Source organism: Apostichopus japonicus, chromosome 17 (genome assembly GCF_037975245.1).
Source record: "Apostichopus japonicus isolate 1M-3 chromosome 17, ASM3797524v1, whole genome shotgun sequence".
NCBI lineage: Eukaryota > Metazoa > Echinodermata > Holothuroidea > Aspidochirotida > Stichopodidae > Apostichopus > Apostichopus japonicus.
Genome location: NC_092577.1, coordinates 12,622,125 through 12,641,819, shown reverse-complemented (window position 1 = coordinate 12,641,819; position 19,695 = coordinate 12,622,125). Strand labels below are relative to the sequence as shown.

General features: G+C 36.0%; 3 protein-coding genes across 6 annotated transcripts in view; all 3 read right to left on the bottom strand.

Moving 5' to 3' along the window:
• LOC139954959 (uncharacterized) overlaps positions 1-19,695 on the bottom strand; it is a 116,035-nt gene that overhangs the window by 16,659 nt on the left and 79,681 nt on the right. The gene's annotated exons all lie outside the window — the stretch shown is intronic.
• LOC139954971 (uncharacterized) lies at positions 2,923-13,458 on the bottom strand. 4 transcript variants are annotated; one of them, XM_071955048.1, is made up of 7 exons: positions 11,225-12,113; positions 10,650-10,786; positions 10,260-10,344; positions 9,844-10,031; positions 9,112-9,259; positions 8,170-8,309; positions 2,923-7,356 (listed from the first exon to the last, which is right to left on the bottom strand). In XM_071955048.1, the coding sequence occupies exons 4-7, from the start codon at positions 10,003-10,005 to the stop codon at positions 7,063-7,065; spliced, it is 744 nt and encodes a 247-aa protein (XP_071811149.1). In that variant the 5' UTR covers positions 10,006-10,031; positions 10,260-10,344; positions 10,650-10,786; positions 11,225-12,113; the 3' UTR covers positions 2,923-7,062. The 4 variants fall into 4 exon arrangements, with proteins under 4 accessions (XP_071811149.1, XP_071811146.1, XP_071811145.1 ...); XM_071955045.1 differs by lacking the exons at positions 10,260-10,344; positions 11,225-12,113 and adding an exon at positions 12,138-13,458; XM_071955044.1 differs by lacking the exon at positions 10,260-10,344 and having other exon boundaries at positions 11,225-12,115.
• On the bottom strand, positions 16,354-19,579 carry LOC139984452 (uncharacterized). Its single transcript, XM_071998367.1, has 3 exons — positions 18,206-19,579; positions 17,901-18,074; positions 16,354-16,965 (listed from the first exon to the last, which is right to left on the bottom strand). The coding sequence occupies exons 1-3, from the start codon at positions 18,921-18,923 to the stop codon at positions 16,637-16,639; spliced, it is 1,221 nt and encodes a 406-aa protein (XP_071854468.1). The 5' UTR covers positions 18,924-19,579; the 3' UTR covers positions 16,354-16,636.

Below are 19,695 nucleotides of genomic sequence, written 5' to 3'. Positions count from 1 at the left end.
CACTAGGAATTTAAATACCAGAGACATATGGCCTTGTCCACTGGGAGTTTTGATACCAGAGATCAATGAAACCAACCGCAAAAAAAGAAAATCCTGCTGCTAAATAGCTCCCCCATCCCCTCCCACCCTACAAAAGAAGCACTGTTTTACATAACAACAGATGTAATTATGTGTTATGGTTTCTATGATGTAAATTTCTACAGCTTTTAGGAATGTAATACCTAGACGGCTCCCGTCCCTAACATATCTTGCTGACATTAAGGCCTCAACGTCCACAGATAATGTTCTCTGTTTCACTAATATCAAAAGACCATAAAATTCCTCTAACTAGAACATAGATTAAAGTTGTTGCTCTCCATCAACTTTTGTCAAGTACCATCCATCATTGTCCACACACTATTAAAGTAACACTGTTATGTCTACTGTGTGTGTAAAAGATAATGGGCCAGTTCTGGTTATTGTTGATTGCCTTTCCTCTGTCCTATTACAATTTATAGAAGCTTCTGGTGGTTCATATTAATTTATATACAAGGTAAGGTAAGATGGCTTTTAAAGGGATATCGGCACAAGACTACAGTAGGTGAAAGAAGCAGCCATGTATTGCATCAAACTTCATGTTTTTACCGTAACTTGCTCACGATGACCTGCAGCATTTTTTATACTGCTAACCTTTGCCCTAATTCACGAATAAATTGTTCAAACCTAGCTTATTGAGAATGTGAGCCAAAAAATACAGGTACTTCTGAAAACGATAGTCTTTACTTCCTTCACACAATCATTTTTCATTGGCTAATACGCTTGGGCTATAAGCCAGCTGCAAAAATATACCAATCAAATTTGTATCATGGGTACTCTGGAAGTCATCATTGGCTTGACAGTGGATTATGTTTTTAGAATTGACAATGCATTTTCAAAGTCATTTGTTGCTCTGAGCTGAAATCCTCTCTAAATTGAGTTTGAAGGTAAAAACTCTTGACCAGATGAATAGCTCTTCATAATGTTCTTGTTCGCTTAACAGTAGTCTTATCAAGTGCTGAAGCTAGGTCCAGGTTAGTTTCAGGACATCAAATGTTGCTAATAATGATTTGCATACTTTCAATTCCGGCTTGCACTTGAGTAAATTTCCTGATTCTAGTCTAGTAATCAAGGACTAGCCAATTGACATTGCATTTGAAGTAAAAGGTGTGTAGACTAACTACTCATGTGTTTTAATTTTGGAGACAGAGTGCGACCAGTGGTGATTGGCTATAACACTAGCAGTCGCTTCAAGATTTTATATCGATGAGAAACTCTGAGACTCGGGAAGTTTTGATGAGCAGGAAGAGGATTCATTCCATTGGAAAGCTATACAAATCTTATATTTGTGCTTGATTGCTTAATTACAACTTTTTTCCAAATGGAAACAAACTGTGCTATAAATTGATTTTCAAGTCGGATTCTTTTGCGTGTGTATGAAGACAGAGCATACCTTGGTGCCGATTCATTCTACAGGTTTATCGGAACACTTCTCTATAAACCCATCACCATTTCCTAATCAGAAAAAATACTACATAATATGAGGCCGTTACCAATACAAGTTTCGACAATCTAGCATTTCCAATTGTGTATCATAGTCGAACAATACATAATGCTCGACCAGCTGAGGGACTGATTCTATTGGATAAGTCTTCATAGTCTTCAAAGTCTTCATGACATTAGTTTTCTCTACCGGTTTCTAACAAAATTGCTAACCAACGGAAGACCCTGCAAACGACGAACACCAGAAAGGGGGCAAACTAATACGAAGGTAACTTTGATGATCAACTGGTTGTCAATTAAATGCACTTAACGATCATAACAAGCTACAGCTAACTATAAAGACATATTGTAAGCTGTGGTCTGCTAATATAGGCTATGGTCTGCTTATATAGGGTATGGTCTGCTATTGTATGTTATGGTCTGTTACTGTATGCTATGGTCTGCTGATATAGGATATATGGTCTAATGTAAGATTGTAGTTCCGGCAATCTAGGTATACATAGCCTATTCTGACGACAAATAGATATGGAAGATACCAACAACATCACATCTTATTATATTTTTAATTATTCTTCATACAGTTATACATATTCCTCTGAATACAATGATTATGTTCAACATATTATATGGATCCTCAACACCAATCTTGCCATTTCTTCAGTTCCCCTTATAATAGGACCCCTAGCAATATTTTCTAATTGTATATTCTTGATAACTATGAGTAAACATCCTTCCCTGAGGAAAACATCGCTGAGTGTTTACTTAATGACTCTGTCATTTGTTGATATTTGTTTCTCTGTTGGTGTGGTATTTGACTCCATGTTGTTTGTACTCTTTCATGACAAAAGTATGTTCGGGAAAATTGGGGCATTTGGTGCATTCAATTATCGTCCGCTTCAAATTCTGTCAGACCTTTGTATCCTTGCAATCTCTCGAAACAGATACCTGGCTGTAAGCAAGCCAATCCAAACAGCAACCGCAGAAAGAAATAGGTTTAAACTTAGATGTGTAACTGTTACATTTTGTGTTGTATCAGGTGGCTTCATGGTTTGGAACAGTACCATGCAGGCTTTCCTTTGGATATTATCCAAAGATATGGGCACTGGTCTATCTGGATCTGTAAAAGCTATAGCATACACATTGATTGATATTGAGTCGCACATTTTGACATATATTCCGGCTCTGATTTTCCCAGATATCATCACATTGATAATTTCACTAATTTTGACAATAAAAACATACAGGATACTGTATAACCCTCTGAGTGTAGGTCAAGTAAATAGAACAGACAATCTAAAGGTACAGCGAAACTTGACAAAAATGGCTGCTATTAACTCTTCTATTTTCTTCATATGTATAATTCTTTTCGATTTGTATTTTATTTACCTGAGATTTTTTTTAAAGAACTATTTAGAAACCCCTTGGAAGTTTCCACTCTTTTATTTATCTTTGTTTAACAGTGGTGTTAACCCAATTGTCTATAACATATTTGGCACTCGTTACAGAAAGGCATTTCTGAAGACTTTCTCTTTTTTGTTCTGTTTCAAGAACAGGGACCGACGCAATGACCAAGAATTAAGCCAAATGACTGCTAGCTTAAGTTAACGTAACACTGTGTTTTATAGCTAATTAGCTAAGGGATTGTTTTAGTGGTCTATGACTTAGATCTTTGTACATAATTCCATGCAAACAGGGAATCTATCTTAATGTTCAAATTGTGTGTATTAGTTTCATAGGCTCTGAACTTTCTCTTATAAAATACATTGGTTCCACTGTGCAAAGACTGCTGTACATCTTTGCACTTGTATAGCAATTTGTCAATAAATTATTTGATGGCATATATAGGACTAGAAGCAACAACCACATACCAGAAGATGTAATAGCTAGCAAGATCAGAGCTGTCTTAGTTCATGCTACAACTAAAATCTTGTACACACATACATGCACACATCACAATACCAGTTACACCCACATCCAGAAGATGTAATAGCTTAGCAAGATCAGAGCTGTCTTAGTCCAGGCTACAACTAAGATCTTTGTACACACATACATGCATACATCACATTACAAGCAACAACCACATCCAGAAGTTGTAATAGCTTAGCAAGATCAGAGCTGTCTTAGTCTAGGCTACAACTAAGATCTTTGTACAAACATGCATGCATAACAATAGAAGCAACAACCACATACCAGAAGTTGTCGTGTAGCAAGATCAGGACTGTCTTAGTCCAGACTACAACTAAGATCTTGTACACACATACATGCACACATCACAATACAATCAACACCCACATCCAGAAGTTGTAATAGCTTAGCAAGATCCGAGCTTTCTTAGTCCAGGCTACAACTACGATCTTTGTGTGCACATGCATGCAAAACATAACAATAGAAGTTAGCCTGTCTTAGTGGGCTAAAACTCAAAAAGGACTTACGACATGTTTAATAAATCAAATAAGATCATTTCGTTTGTTTTTATTTTCTAAATAGAGTTTCTGTTTTTTATGTGTTTTTTTTTGTAATGTTAGCTGACTGGACGTGGGTAACAATAACCTCTATCGGTATCAATTTTAAGACCTAATGTAATATCATCACATTGTTTGTAGGTACCTTTAGTTTACCAAGATTTATTCTTTTTTCAAACCTGAACATGTTAATCCTAGCAAGGCCATTATTCTTTTATAAAGAATTTTCTAATGTAAACTTTGTCTTAATTCTTTCATAACGATTTACTGAAAGGTTTGTAATTGTTAACTGAATATGAAGGTAAATGGAAAATTAATCACCTTCATTGTTGTAACGGCTAGCTGTTAGATATCTACCAATAAACGTTAGACAAATTTATTATTCTTAAAAAACCTCCAAGAGACTGAGCAACATCTCTTATAATTATTTTCTAATTCAAAGAAAATAAAATGGTGATGATTGAATGTATAAAAGGAACGGTTTTAGATTTAGTATTGTAAATTTATGTTAGCTGTTAACTATCAGTCTATTAATAACAATAATATAAGAATTTGTAAAACGCTTTTATCCAGTTTCAAAAAAAAACTTATCAGAAGCGCTGCAGGTGCAAAGTACCCAAAATGGACACAACAGTTATCAAACAAATGGATACGCATTCACGAATAAGAACGTCTTGAGTTCTTTCTGGAAAGTTGACACATGCTGGATTGTTTGCAGATGTAAGGCGGGAAGATTGTTCCAGAGCTGTGAAGCTGATCTAGCAAAGCAACGTTCCCCATAGGTGGAAGTGCGAACGGTAGAAGCAGATAGCATATGTTGTACGCTTCAACGAAGCACCCTGCTATAGGTCTGTATTCTTGGAGAAGATGTTGAAGGTAAACTGGGGCTAAACCATTCCTTGCTTTGAACGCAAGGACAAGAATTTTATAATTGATTCTGTCCGCAATTCTAAGCCAGTGAATATCTTTAAGAGTTGGTGTTATATGTTGGTGTTTTTTACTTTTGTTACAAGTCTAGCAGCACAGTTCTGAACACGTTGAAGCTGATTAAGAAGATGTTTAGGTAATCCAATGAGGAGAGCATTGCAATAGTCAAGATGTGACAGAACACACGACTGCACCAAAGTGGCAGTTGTTTTGGAGTTAATAATTGTCGAATCATCGAAATGTTCCTGATGTTGTGGAATGCTCTCTGGCATACTTTAGCAGTATGGACGTCAGCACTTAAAGACGAATCAAACACAACTCCCAAGTTGCCAGCTTGCTGAATTGGTTCGATTACACATTCTCCGATCTCAAACGATGGAATTAACAACTTGGCTTGAGTTGATTTTGAACAGAAAACCAACAGTTCTGTCTTCTCACTATTCAGTTTAAGAAAATTTTAAGTCATCAATGATTTGATATCATTGATGCATTTCGTCATTAAACTGAAAATGTTCTGAATCGAGGTGGAATCTTGTGGTTTGAAAGAAAGATACACTCTTAAAATTCCCGGTTCAGATATGATCAGAAACGGATCAAATATGAACCAAACACTGGATCAATCGGGCACCCAACCAAGCCGGTTCAAAATGATCCGAAGACTTGGTTCAAATAAAATGATCCGATTCCGGTTCAAACTGTTTATTGATAGGATGACTACATTCCGGTTCACATTGATGTAATTCTGGTTCACAATGATTCTATCTTGGTTCAAATTGATAATCCAAAGATAACACAATGATTCAAATGAGGGTCAGGATAAAGTCTTCATATATTTATTTTTACAATATATAACTTATTACGTAAAGTACATAACTACAGGATATAAAACCAATTAATAATTATAGTAACAACAAATCATCTACACACAATGGGATCCCCAAATATCGTTTCCTGAACATACATACCTTCACAAAAAATATACCAACTCTCCAACTAGTTCAGTTTTGGCCACAAATTATACCTCAAGAACTGATGTTTCTTGGAAAATACAATTTTGGAGTTCCAAACTGTAGGCATAGCCTTAAATTCGATGAAGTGTATGTTAGGATATCAAGCATTATATGGAAGTTTGAAGTGTTATGCTATTTAAAAGAAATTGCTAGGTACTGAAATGTCTGACTAAACTGCTATTTAACTTCAATTTTCCTTTGACTTCTAGAGATAGTGTTAACATGGTGTCATTATGTGTGTTATTATGCCTTGACCTTTGCTGACCTTTGACTTCCATGTTAAGCAAAAACAATAATCTCCTCAACAGAAGGAGATGATTGAAGTTGAAGTGATATTTACTTTTTTTAATTATGCTGTAAACACACAGGTTTCATGTACAGAGATCTTTGTATATATTACTTCAGCCTATTGCAAGGATTTAAACACTTCTAAAGATGAGATTAAAATTTTATAATACGAAACCATACGAATAAATAGTTAAACAGTTACTTCAAATAACAAAAATAGAGAAGAAAAAGAGAAAACAAATTTCCAAGAACTAGTTAAAAGGATTTTTTCAGTAAGAGGACTTCTAAACTGCAAGATGCTATTCAGCAGCCAAAGTAAACCAAGGTGTGTTTCCAGCAAGAAGCTATGACAATTATGAAATGCATAACAAAAGGTAAATACCATAACTGATAAGACATTGCAAATGTTACAGGCTCACCACAGAGGATGATCTGACTCCCTTCTAAAAACTCTTGAAACTTTATAATCGTTGCAAGGAAGTGTAATGCTCAGTGGACAAAATAAACCAATTAAAAGAATAAGTGTCTCATTTAACAAGCAAAGGTAGACCAGATAACCTAAAATGATTTGTGATTTCTTGCCACAAAGGAACTGATAGTCCTATTAGATTGGTTAAAGTTTTTGAAGGTTAGGCTTATGTTGGTAAGCCACAAATGTTGACATTTACTATAAATTATTTAGACAACCTTGCACAAGAAACGAGAAAACGTAAGTTGCTGCAGTTGTGTTAGCCTTATTACAAGGTTTTCAGTATGACCATTTAACCTTAATGACTCATCGACATCGATAGAAAACAACTGAAGTAAATGAATGAATATCTACCATAAAGAATATTACACCTTGGCCAAAAAGTTCTTCAGCAGGGTAACACTTGGGGCAGAGGTGCTCTTACCCTTTCCCTCACCCAGTCCATAAATACATTTTTGAATAAAATCCCAGGTGTTTTGACACTCCCATGGGTAGTCCATGTCCAAACGTATATAACTTTAAGACATATATCTAAGGCCTTCAGAAGGCTGTTGCCACATGAAATGTTCTTCCCTGCCACGACAACAAAGACTTGTTCTGCGCATTCCCTTTCCCCTAAGGCCAACATAAACGGCTGCAACTGCTGCATGTTTTCCAGAAAGTCTGGTATGTTTGTGCCAATCTAAAGAAGAGAATAAGGGGAAACAGTATTCAGATTAAACTTTCCATTAAAATTAAGAGCTTGACAATTATATGCCCCACCCCAATACCACCAACGAGATCAGACTTTGGTGGGCTTTTGAGAGCGACTCAAACTTGCATATCTTTTAACTGGAATTATGAAAATTGCACTATACCCTAAAAAGAGTTTAAGTTAGCTTCGCTAGTTTTAGCCCTTTTGTATGACCAGGTTTAAAAAGTATCCTATGACTACCTTTTTTTCTAATCTAATGTTTGGTAAACAACAAAGTTTTAAAGACAGCATTTTGGTTGAATCAATTGCACTTGGAATGGGTATTTTACCCCATTTTGGTACCCTTGAACAGAGCATGTATTTATATATTTGTATGTTTATATATATAAATATAAATATTTATATAAATATAAATACATATATACATATATATATATATATATAAATATATTAAATATATATTCATATCAAATATATTTTGTATTAACAAGTATTATGTAATACATAAACATTTATTTTGCGGGCCAATAGAAGTAGCTGTTTTGCATCTGCTGTCATGTAAACTGTGTATCAATATAAATGATCACAGATTCAACAAGGTAGGAAGTTTGATTCCAAACTCAGGGTATCATTCTTAAGTGGAAACAGGGCCTTGTTTGATAGATAGATATATATATACATATATATATATATACATATATATATATATACATATATATATATATACATATATATATATATATATACATATATATATATTTGTTTGTGTGTTCTTGTTCTCTTTCACTGTGTTACTCTTACCTCCTCAAACTGAATGAAACGGCACAAAGCTTCAGGAATGGTGGCATGCTTGTTTGGGCCTTTCTTACCAACTGTCCTTGACATACCAGGAGGAAAGAGCACAGGAAGCACCTGGATGGCAATATTACTCCTTTTCTCATCTGAAAAAAAGTAATAAAGTTCAGAGTGAAAAACATTGGTCTCAGATTTTTAAAGCGTTTTCCTTTGAGTAGACATTGAGTTGAGTAGACTGATGGTGTTACCCACAGTGTGTAGCATCGCCCATCATGAATTTGATTATCCCGTTTTTTTGGGGGGGGGGGGGAGGGGGTGTCCTTATCTTACAAGTGAGGCCATGTTGATATGTGATTTTTAAAAATAATGCCTCTCAAAGTAATAAATTCGTATCACTTCAATATAACCTTGTTCTGTTTCACTATCTACCTATTTCTAGGTTCAGGAAAGAACATTGTGGCACACCACGTTTGATTATTGATATGCTTGATCTAGTGAAATGAAGCATGTCTTCTCCAACATTGATTGGGAAGGCCTATCAATTGTTTATGCTATGCAAACATCAGCATATTTTTTGGTATTAGAATGGACGCAATGTATTGTCCAATTAAATGAAAAACAGACATACAGCATGTTCACCATTTAAATAAATTAGGTAAGGATTTACAATATGCAGTAACTGTATATGCATTTTTTTCTGACTGAGACATTCCACTATGAGAAATGGCACCACCTAAGCAAACTGTAAATGGAATAAGGAATGCTCTTATTCCTGTTTCAAGACAGTTCAATATTGTTACTAAAAAGAAATAGGAAGTGTCACATTAAGTATTTTTTTGTTAAAAAAGTATTAGAAATGGACTACCTTTTTAGCAGAAACCCAAGCCCTTCTTCGCCAGAAATGCAAAATGAAAACAATTGATTAGCAAAAAATAGAAAATAACTTACTAGTGGAAAGGTTTCCATGAAAATGTAATATATCTTTCCAATCAACCTGCTTGTTTGCATAGGCCAATACCTTCTCTTCCAGGCTCGGCCACTTCATGAATAGGGCATCACATGCCTCAGGAAACAAAATCTTGAAGTCTTGTTCTACCTACGATAACAAATGTCAGAATGTCAATAGAAGTACACTAACAGTAAGGCCCTGTATTCCAGGTGGAGATCACAATCTATGTTCAAGACTTGCTTTCAAATTATTTTGATGTGGACTGCAATGGCATGACATTCTTTAATTACTGCTTTTTTTCTTATCTTTGACATGATGGTTAATAACCATGACATAAACACATTACATAGAATGACTGGGAATACATGACAATTAATCTCTGAATGAGTGATATTTCAACACAGGACTACTCCTGATATTTTGAACACTATTCTAGAGGTTCTGCCAAACTGTGCGTACATTTACCCACCCTTTGATACTTCTTTAACAAACAGCGTTACATACTGGACCCAACCAAAGTGAAATGCAATAGGCTCCATTGGTCCAGTAGCTGTCTTGTGATTTCACAGCTGAATAAATTACAAAGAGCTTGCTAGCTGCAGTCCAGAATCAATGTGGTGGCGTGTGGTGTTCACTTACTTCAATTTAAGATTAGTATTTGTTTTTGTCGTCACCACATGTACTTAAAGTGCATCTCTGTGCTGTTTGTAGATTACGTACCATTTACGTACCATTCCATCAGTATCTATAAGTCTTGGATATTCTTTTAAGATATCTGAGAATTTCTTCTGTTTATTGTCCCTGATGTCAGCAGCTCTGGCCTTTGCAGTCTTTGCCATGAACTCTATAACCTGGTCTGCAGGGGCAATATGGCACTTTAACCATGTCACCATGGATGAAAGGTCTTCACTAAAATCATCTGTAGAAGTAAATAGTACACACAAGGATAAAATACATCATATCATGATAAAACTTTCATTGGTTCATAAAATTCTACACTGCCAAGAAGTAAAGCAATTACAGAGCTCTTATCTAGGACCCTGATGCTGTGCCATCATTTCTTCATAGGAAGTTAAGAAGTGTTCAAAGAATATGAGGCAGTATAATATTTAAATTGCAGCAGGACTTACATTAAATATAAAGTTACGTAGCCGTCACGATCTTCATTATCTAGTTGCTTGAAATCTCTTACTATGGCTTTGGCCATGGCCAATTTTACGTCAGATTTCGGACTGTAAATGTTAAAAGATAAACCAGACAATTGAAGCAATCAATGAGTTTCCCTACTGTTTCATTAATAGTGTCCTCTTGTTTAGTGCATTAGTCTGCAAGAAAGTAAGCGCTTTCCTTGGTACTTTTCCAAACAGGCTCTTAACATCAAGGAGTTCAAAATCATGAACATAACATATTCATACCATCGACAAAGTGGTGTCCAAAATGGTTTGTAATGGGACCATGCCACTGCGACATTCATTGAATGCACCGAGAAGCATCTGGGCTTACCCTTATTGTAATGAGAAGGCAATACTACACTTACTATTTTCCATACGTTGTGATAAGGTGAGACACTAGGGCATTCACCACCTTTTTCCTGGAGTGGTAGCTTAGTAATCCTGCTTCCATTTCCTCAATTATTGTTCTTTTTTGAAGCTTTTGAAGTATTCCTCGAATATCCTGTAAAAAGAAGTATAAATACAGTTAACCTAAGGGGGCAACTTGGATATATAACTTTCTGTTCAACATATACTACAGCTAACTTAACATATTTCATACCAAAGAATAATGGTCTGTTGTATTTTGGCTGGTTGCGTCAGGCCACGTGGAAATGTAGGTTCACCATATCCAGAACCCTAGCCAAAGGGGGACCCAGGATAAGGAAGCCCACATTTGCTCTTCATTTTTTTATCTGGACCATTGATGAATGCCTGATACTGACAAGATAAATCAAAGGAAAAAGGATACTGGTACAAAGGAAAATAAAAAGCATAATACTACATACAGTAGGTCACAGACTCAGAGTGTAGGCTATACTGTGCGTTCACAGAATCACATCAATGACCTTTACAGTGCTTCTGCGAAGCAAAGTAATACCCAAGAGCACAATTAACTCACCGACACAGCAAACTACTCGCTAACATTGCAGTAGTGCTTAAACGTTAGTATGCTGGGTACAGTACTGCTAGTGCTTAAAACTGCAAAGTCAACCCGAATCAACGAAGTGGTAGGAGCACAACACGAATTCATGCACTATGGATGTGTTTGGTAGATATATAGATTCGCGAAACACTATCTCATAAAACGCAATGATGCATGGGCATGACAATGAGCTTGTATGTATACCAGAGGCAGGACACCTACAGCCAAGTTGAAGTTAACTAAAAATCTACCGACAGATTCACATTGAAATATTGCATGCTGCCTACTTCTGCTCAGAGTATGTACGGTGACAATATGACGCCCAAGCCCTACCTGAATGTTCATACAAGTGAGCAGTACACCCAACATGCATGGGCTAAGGATGTTGTTGCTAATTTTGTTTTGTGACAATGCGGTTTTGCTGATATATTGAATTTTAAATTAAGTGACAAATAATAGAGGTGACACTGAATCTATAATTATCACTATTAGTTTTGTTTAGCTGGGTTGCTGACTGTCCATTGGGCTTAGCGAGAGCTATGTATGGTATTTTCACAGTTGTTTCATGTGAATGAAAAATAGTGCTAAGTCTACCAGCGCTTATATACGTAACATTTATAATACTCGGCCTACACACATATTTAACGTCACGAGTGCCTGTGGGTGTAAGTAACGTGATTGCCTAAGTAAGGCCTAGAATACTGCACGTATACCTAATGGGTCACGATATACGTAACCGTAGAAAAGGCGAGCCTACATCACAACGGCTCCATTCGACAATCTACAGTATTACGTACAGAAAATTGCATTTTTGAAAAGAAAGTTTAAATTAATAGAGCAACTGGAGTCAGAAAAATGCTGCTCGGGTAACTTTTCATTAACATTTTACCTTTGAAGAATGCGACAAACGTTCCAAGACCCCATTCTACATGCTTTTCTTCAACAAATTCCATTGTTCACTCGAGTCATAGGTTCAGCGTCAGAAGGCACGTGACCAATAGGTTGCTCTCGACCAATGGGAATTCTGCAATGCTGTTGATCAGGGAACTGGTTCAAAAGCGTTTGAAGACTTTCCCACCATGCATGCAAAATAGGTTCGAAGTGATTGCGTAAACGGTTCGAAGTGATCAGAAACGGTTCAAATTAAAATGACACGGAAATCGGATCATTTATTTGAACCGGTAGTTCTAAGAGTGTACAGCTGTGTATCATCAGCATAAAGATGGTATGATATCTTTCTTAATTTTAGTCAGAATGTTTACTTTGCAAAGACTTATTATCTCTACAAACCTCACAAAGATTGTGTAACATCTTCACAACTATTTTCAAATTCAAAGAAATAAATAATATGGTGTTAATTGAATGTATAGGGGAAATGGTGTTAGATTTAGTCTTGTCAATTAATGTTAACTGTTAACTATCAGTCTATTTTGAATGATATCTTTATTAATTTTAGCCAGAATTTTTACTTTGCAAATACTTATATTTCTACAAACCTCACAAAGATTGTGTAACATCTTCACAACTATTTTCAAATTCAAAAAAATAAATAATATGGTGTTAATTGAATGTATAAGGAAAATGGTGTTAGATTTAGTCTTGTAAATTAATGTTAACTATTAACTATCAGTCTATTTTGAATGATATCTTTATTAATTTTAGTCAGAATTTTTACTTTGCAAAAATTTATTATTTCTGTATACCTAACAAAGATTGTGTAACATCTTCATTGACTATTTCTAACTATTGTTTTTTTTTTAATAATATGGTGTTGATTGAATGTATAAGGGGAACGGCATTAGATTTAGTCTTGTAACTTAAACGCTCACTATAAATCATTTTGTATATGATATCTTTCATTTTTTCTAGTCAGATGTTTTACTTTACAAAGATTTATTATTTCTGCAACGATCTATACTGCTAAACGAAGACTACATGTTAAAAAGTTTTCACAACTGTTTCTAACCATATCAAATGTTATGATGTTAATTGAATGCACAAGGCAAGCAACGTTAGATCCACTGCTATCAAACTGCTAAAAATTAGGCTTTTGTAATGTTTTCATTTTCTTATAGCTAGTATATTTAGTTTACAAGGATTTGAGAAAATATAACTAAGATGGGTTTCTTTGCAACAATTTTCTAATCAATTTTCGTTCAGAAATTTCTGATGTAGCGGTTATTAAAGGTTAAATATCGATTATTTGTTTGAAGTTCCTTTTTTGGCTAAAATCTACCCCTTCTAAAAACCACTCTCACATTTTTGCTTCTGCTGACCTCAATTGACCTTTGACCTTCACCATACACAAATCCTACTTGAACTAAATATTGGGTATCTCCATAGAAAGGTTTAGGTCCAACCAACTTTTCCATTTTATCACACGATGTCTACTAGCAAGTCATCACACACACACACACCCATACCTGTTTAGGGCTCCAAACGGGGCAGTAGGTTTTAAAGGGGATAATCGGGGATATTTGTTCTAAGGGTCATATGACTTAAATATTAGCTGCACTGGCGTCATTACCCTCTGACTCTTTAAGGTGGCTATTGAATCAGTCCAAATTATGCTTCCTTCCATGAAGGGTCCCTTACCACCCAAGTGTGGACACACATAGTATAGTGCCCTTAACATGAGATCGGGGCTTGTCCCCATTTTGTATGTTACAGTCATTTTAGTGTAGGAAAGGTACCTGTTACATTCAAATTGAGGACATCCTATTGTTTCATTGTTCCCTCTGACCTATATCTCTTACCACAAGTTTTAGAAATAAATGTGAGGGCTTACATATACTGCTTGGCATCCAAGGAGGGACATGAAGAGGTTCTCCTTTGGAGTGGTCCCCTACGTGCCTATATGTATCTTTCATTGTCACATGTTTGGTACATACTGCTACCATCAGTTTATCTAGACCTGGCCTGTTATCTCTCATTGAGACTTGCTCAACATCTTACATGAATAGTCATATTTAGGGATAATGAACTGCGCATGCTCCCAATGAACATTTAAAAGGTAAGCTGTATCGGCCCTCAATGTAACATGCAACACTAAATAGGGATTTACTCAATGAAATAAAAACAACTATGGAAAGAAGTTTTCTTCATTCTACAACAAGCAAACATGTATTTATTTTAAACTCAACAAAGATAACACATATTTAAGAGAAGATAGATAATGGTTGTGTGCAACATCCCATAGTGTCAGAGAATAGTTGTTGAAAACTCAAAGAAAACACAATTCATAGAAGCTATGACAGAACATGCATGGAAATGCTGAGGATGCTCTTAACAATGATAAACTGAAAACCAAAACCTGATGGATTAGCACCACAAACATATTTACAACGTCTTGCCAGCTGAATAAATCACTAATTTAACATGCTCTATACCAATCAATGATAAACATGTATTATGTTCAACCTAAACATCAGGCTACCTTAACTACTTTGGTTCAACACATTGACTCTTTTTAATGTATTGTTATATGCTACTTTTGTGGGCCAGTAAAACTAACCTTTTTGCAACATATGTACCTGTGTTGCAGCAAGTAAAATCCAACTATTACACTTTAAAACACTGTTAAAAAATTTTCATGCTTAATTGCTTTCAGAATAGCAACTTTCCTTCAGACAGTTACTTAAACCATTAAAGACATAAAGTTGATGAGGAACAAGCACATTCAGAAACCATAGTTTTTTTTTTCTTCGACTTTGCTTGATTATTGAAACTACACTAACACAAACTCAAAAACTGTGTCATTCTGCAACAATAATCAAACATTTGTTATGAGCATAAAAATGTAGAAGGTCTTTAAAAATCCAACAGAAAACACAATTTATACTTTCTAACTTAAACCAACAAATTAAGTCATCTCTAAAATAACAATGATGAAATAAAGCAGAACATGAGATTTCTTCATCATATTTTTGGTCCTGGCAGTTATATTTGGTGTTACGTGCTGAGTGGTTTTGAGGTTTATTCTCGATTCCTTTGAGAGAACATGCATGAATAGCTTTCTTTTCAAGAAAATTTTGCTGAGATATGTCTTCAATCAGATGACAGCCAACACAAAACTACCTTTATCACCACCACACTCACCTCACTCAAACAATCATGAAGTCCTGTAACATATAATCAGAAGGTTGAATGAGGAAAAAAGCTTACAGAAATCAACAGTTAAAATTACAAACAATGAAAAAGAGTGAAAGACAAAATTTAAGGGCTAAAAGTAATAATACTGTTATCAGTATATGCATGACCTTTTCTCTCTGCAATTAAAGGCCAGGTAGTTGTACTCAGTGTGAATTCAACTGAACTTGCATAATTTGTTAACTACTTAAATGGTTAAAAGCAACAATCCTCCTTTCCCAATTTGTTGTCACAAAGTATGTTTGAATCAGTTTACACTGATTCCACCACCACTTCACCAACAATAGGCTAGGGATGACATTAGATGTCTTCCTGTCATTTAAGCTCCCAGAGGTGGTGAAGTGACCTAAACTGGTCATTCTAGTATGTTTGTAAACTATACTCAAAAGTAGTGAGTCACATTAGGAACACACACAAATAATTTAAAGCACCCTGGAATGCAACTGGGGATATTAACAGTGCTCCCCGTTTACAATGTGCGGTGACCTAGCGTGTTGTACACCTCTGGTACATTCACACCAAGGGTAGTACTAACATCAGTTTAGTCAAAAGTTGCAAAACTGTCCACATGATTCACTCTCATACTCCGTGCTCCTCTAACCCCCCCCCCCCACCTCTTGCTGGAACACAAAGGAAAAGTGACATGGCTTCCAGTAGAGAATAATACAAGAAAACCATTCAACTGGTGGCAAAGCTACAGTAAAAGAATTAGGTTTTATCCAAGCTTTATCCCTGGCATAATAGTCACAGCAGCTCTCTTGTAAACTCCAGCAGCTCTGATCATCTTGTTCTGTACTTAAGGTCCTGAAGTACATCAACATTCACAGGACACCATGCAAATCTGTTTCATACTTGTTGGCATACAACTGCAGACATGTAGGACCAGAATATAACAGTGCTCCCCAATTTCAATGAACAGAACTTGTCTAACTCATATTCACACCTGTTTACATTGTAATTTTAATTAGCTAAACATATGTATGTATTAGCAAAAGACAGACCCACACATGTCTATGAACCCTAGCACCCAATGGGGATACTTATAACAGTGCTCCCCATTGTCAATGTGTGATCACCTGTGTACTCAGTCCTCTGATTGGCCCACTCTTCATTTGAAGTCTCAACCTCTCAAAAGCCTATAAGACTGTCCCTAACGTATGCCTGTTATTAAAAATGTTACCATTTTACATTCTCACTGATGAAGCTATAAGTTACAGTTTCACTAAGGTAACTATGAAATCAGTGCAAGAGACCTCTTCCTGACTTTCTAGCTCTTGAAGTTATGCTGTTTCGTACAAAGTCCTTTACGTTTCTCCAATTTCTTTTCTGAAGACACCTCTCTTTCTTCAAGGTCGCCTGAATAGCTTCCTTTCCTGGCAGCTTTTGCATAGCTATGAAGTTACCCAGGTGACGCTTAACTGCAGCCTGTTCTTCTTCTGACCAAGGTACTTTTTTGGGTCTAGAGGGCACTGCTGTTTTGAATTTATTGGCTGTTTTGGTGAGGGGTGACTCCTTGAATTTCTTCCTTATAGTCATACTTTCATCACTGACAAGTGGATGTTTGGTCCCTATATCACAAAAAAAAGAAAGAGAAAAAGTAACAATAAAAAAGTAAGAAATAATAATTGGCAGGGGGAGGGGGCGGTTGGTTTTTGTATTGTGTTTTGATATATTTTCCTTTGCATGGTGAGTGGCCCTACTTGTTAAGCTTTGCAAGGTTTTCTAGGCCACTTCCTCATTTATGCTAGTAATTTTTTACTGTTAGACATGTACATTGAGGAGAAACAAATAAATGAAATGAAATAGTTAAATGCTCTTCGATGAAACAATAAAAAAAATCTGATTAAATATATATCTCGGCATTTGTGGTCTTCCAGAGGGTTACTTTTTTATCCTTAGACTTGTACTGTTTTTCATTACAGGAAAATGTAAGTCATAAAAAAGTACTTTTTCTAACAAAATGACAAATGCTGGGGATGGAAGTTAGATTTAAGCTTCAGATATTACATAAGTGGTAGTTTTGCTCTACATACAACATTTTCCCTCAATGTAAAATTCTCTTTTCTAAGAAGTGGCATTTCATAATAGCCTCATATCTGTAACATAGTAAAGGAGTAACACAATTGAATGTAAAAAAAGCAACTGAGTAACTGCACTTGATTGAAGTTGAAGCAGCAAGGGAACCAAACACTAAAGCAAGATGGAACAAATAAAATTAAAAGTAATATTCCTCTCAAAGGGTTTTGTGAAATCATATTAGGGATGGACATAATTTGCTCAAAACCAACTTGAAAAAGAACTAGAGTAAAACAGCATTCTTACATCAAATTAGGAAAAGTATGCTTTCCTCTTTGGTTTCATTTTGGACACAATGTTTGGCAGATGTGGCATAAATAAGAAAAGCAGGATAAATTGAATGTATTCAATACTTGTAAGAGTAGCTTGGTATTTTAACATCTTAAGGATATAAAGCTATGCATCTATATCATGAGATAATACACACCTGTTTCTGTTTGCTTGGCTTGCAAAAGGTCACTTTGTTCTTCTGTTTCTTCTGACTCTTCTTCAGATTCATCAATCTGGTTCTCTTGCATTTCTATTGGATTGAATAAAAGATTGGATTGAATAAAAGATTGGATTGAATAAAAGATAAAAGAATAAATGATAAAAGATATTAATTAACAATTTCAGCATTGCTGATAGAGAGTTCAAGTAACTCTCTGTGTAATCCATCTGCTACATGAATTTCATTCAAGCTTTACCTACATCAATAATATGACATGGAATTGTCCACAGAAATTTAAATGCAATCAAGATTATCTTCATCTTGGTTTAATTCCAATTCGTCCAGATTCCTTCCTTGCAGTAATGTTCCAGGATCCCCAGAGTTACCTTCTAGTGCAACAAGAAGTTTGGAGACCTTTGCTACTTGAATTGCAGGATCTGGGAGGCGGTAAAACTCACGATGAATTCTTACATCGTGGCCAAGAAAGTTTGCTAAAACATCTAATTCATTCTCCTTCAAGGCCATAACCTGAGACATGACAGCAATGTGTTTTCTTAACTGTGTGGAACGAAGCAGGTCTGGTCGCTGTGCACCACTTAAAGAAGATAAGGTACGCAGTGAATCACAGCCACGAATATGATGATTTGATCCCTCAAAAACAGCAAATACGAATTGGTTGCTGCTACTGACTCCCACATCACTCCTCAACTTCACAAGTTCATCCAAGACTTTTTTCATCTCTTCTGTGATAAGCACTGGAACAGTCCTTCCCCGTTTCCCCACTATTTCGACTCGCCACATCACTTTCACAAGATCTTGTTCAAACTTGCTCAATGCTTGTGCATCAAGGACATGAGATGACCCTTTCTTGATGTTGGAATAGTCTGCCACTGAAAGTTTGGATATCTCTCCTTGCCGTTTCCGGTTGAAAAGCATCAGTTGTGTAAGTACAACATTTGACAACTTCTTCCAAGCATTCTGAACCTCTTCTGGAGATGTTGCTGCAGATAAGTCGTTCATGCTGTTCTCTGACTCTTCTTTTAAGTACTTAGTAAGTAGCACCACATCAGAGGTCAAGGGAAGGAGCTTAGGATTATTTCTTTTGCCTTGCTAGATTGTGCGTAATGCATGCGAAGACACCTCCACATCCCAATTCTCTGTCAGTAGTGTATGAACACTCCTTGCTTCTGTTTCTTTTGTTGTGTTTCCTTCAATCAATGCCTGGCTTACCAGCATCATTGCCACCTTCTTTAATGTATGACCAATCTTTATTGCCAGACTAGGTTTCATGTAAGTGTGTGTTTCATCATCAAATCCAGATAAGCTTCTTACTGCTGCGAGAACAATGCAAAACCTTGGTGGGAAAAACAAGTCCAAAAGGCTAGCATCTTTGATTTTGCTAACAAGTCTGAATTCTAATAGCAGACGTGCTACTTGTCTCAGTTTTGTTCGCAAAGGGCCAAACTGCTCCTGGTCATGGCCATGTTTGAAACAAAGCTTCTTTGCCAAATCCATAATCAGTGGATCACCCTTGATGCAAAGAGACACATCATCTGCACGAAGAGTTCCTAACAACGTATGTGCACTGCCTCCTTCTTTGCAACCTGGAGGCGGTGGCAACAGCTGACGCGACTGTTTGATGAGACCTCTTCTCTTTTCCTCTTTTACCTTCTGCTTCCTGAATTTACACTTGTGTCTGTAGAACTCGTAACGTGAATAGTAGCCCAAACAGTCTACACATGGTTGATAATCTGATGGTTCAGCCCAGCCACTTGGTCGATAAACTACAATC

Excerpts from the sequence above, each read along its gene's own strand:
- LOC139984452 (XM_071998367.1), bottom strand. The coding sequence starts at position 18,923 with ATGAACGACTTATCTGCAGCAACATCTCCAGAAGAGGTTCAGAATGCT. Across the intron at positions 18,075-18,205 it reads AGATGAAGATAATCTTGATT|TAATATCTTTTATCATTTAT; the intron begins GCATTTAAATTT and ends GAAATTGTTAAT. Across the intron at positions 16,966-17,900 it reads AGCCAAGCAAACAGAAACAG|GGACCAAACATCCACTTGTC; the intron begins GTGTGTATTATC and ends TTTGTGATATAG.
- LOC139954971 (XM_071955045.1), bottom strand. Across the intron at positions 9,260-9,843 it reads TTATAGATACTGATGGAATG|GTAGAACAAGACTTCAAGAT; the intron begins GTACGTAAATGG and ends TTGTTATCGTAG. Across the intron at positions 7,357-8,169 it reads GTTTCATTCAGTTTGAGGAG|ATTGGCACAAACATACCAGA; the intron begins GTAAGAGTAACA and ends TCTCTTCTTTAG.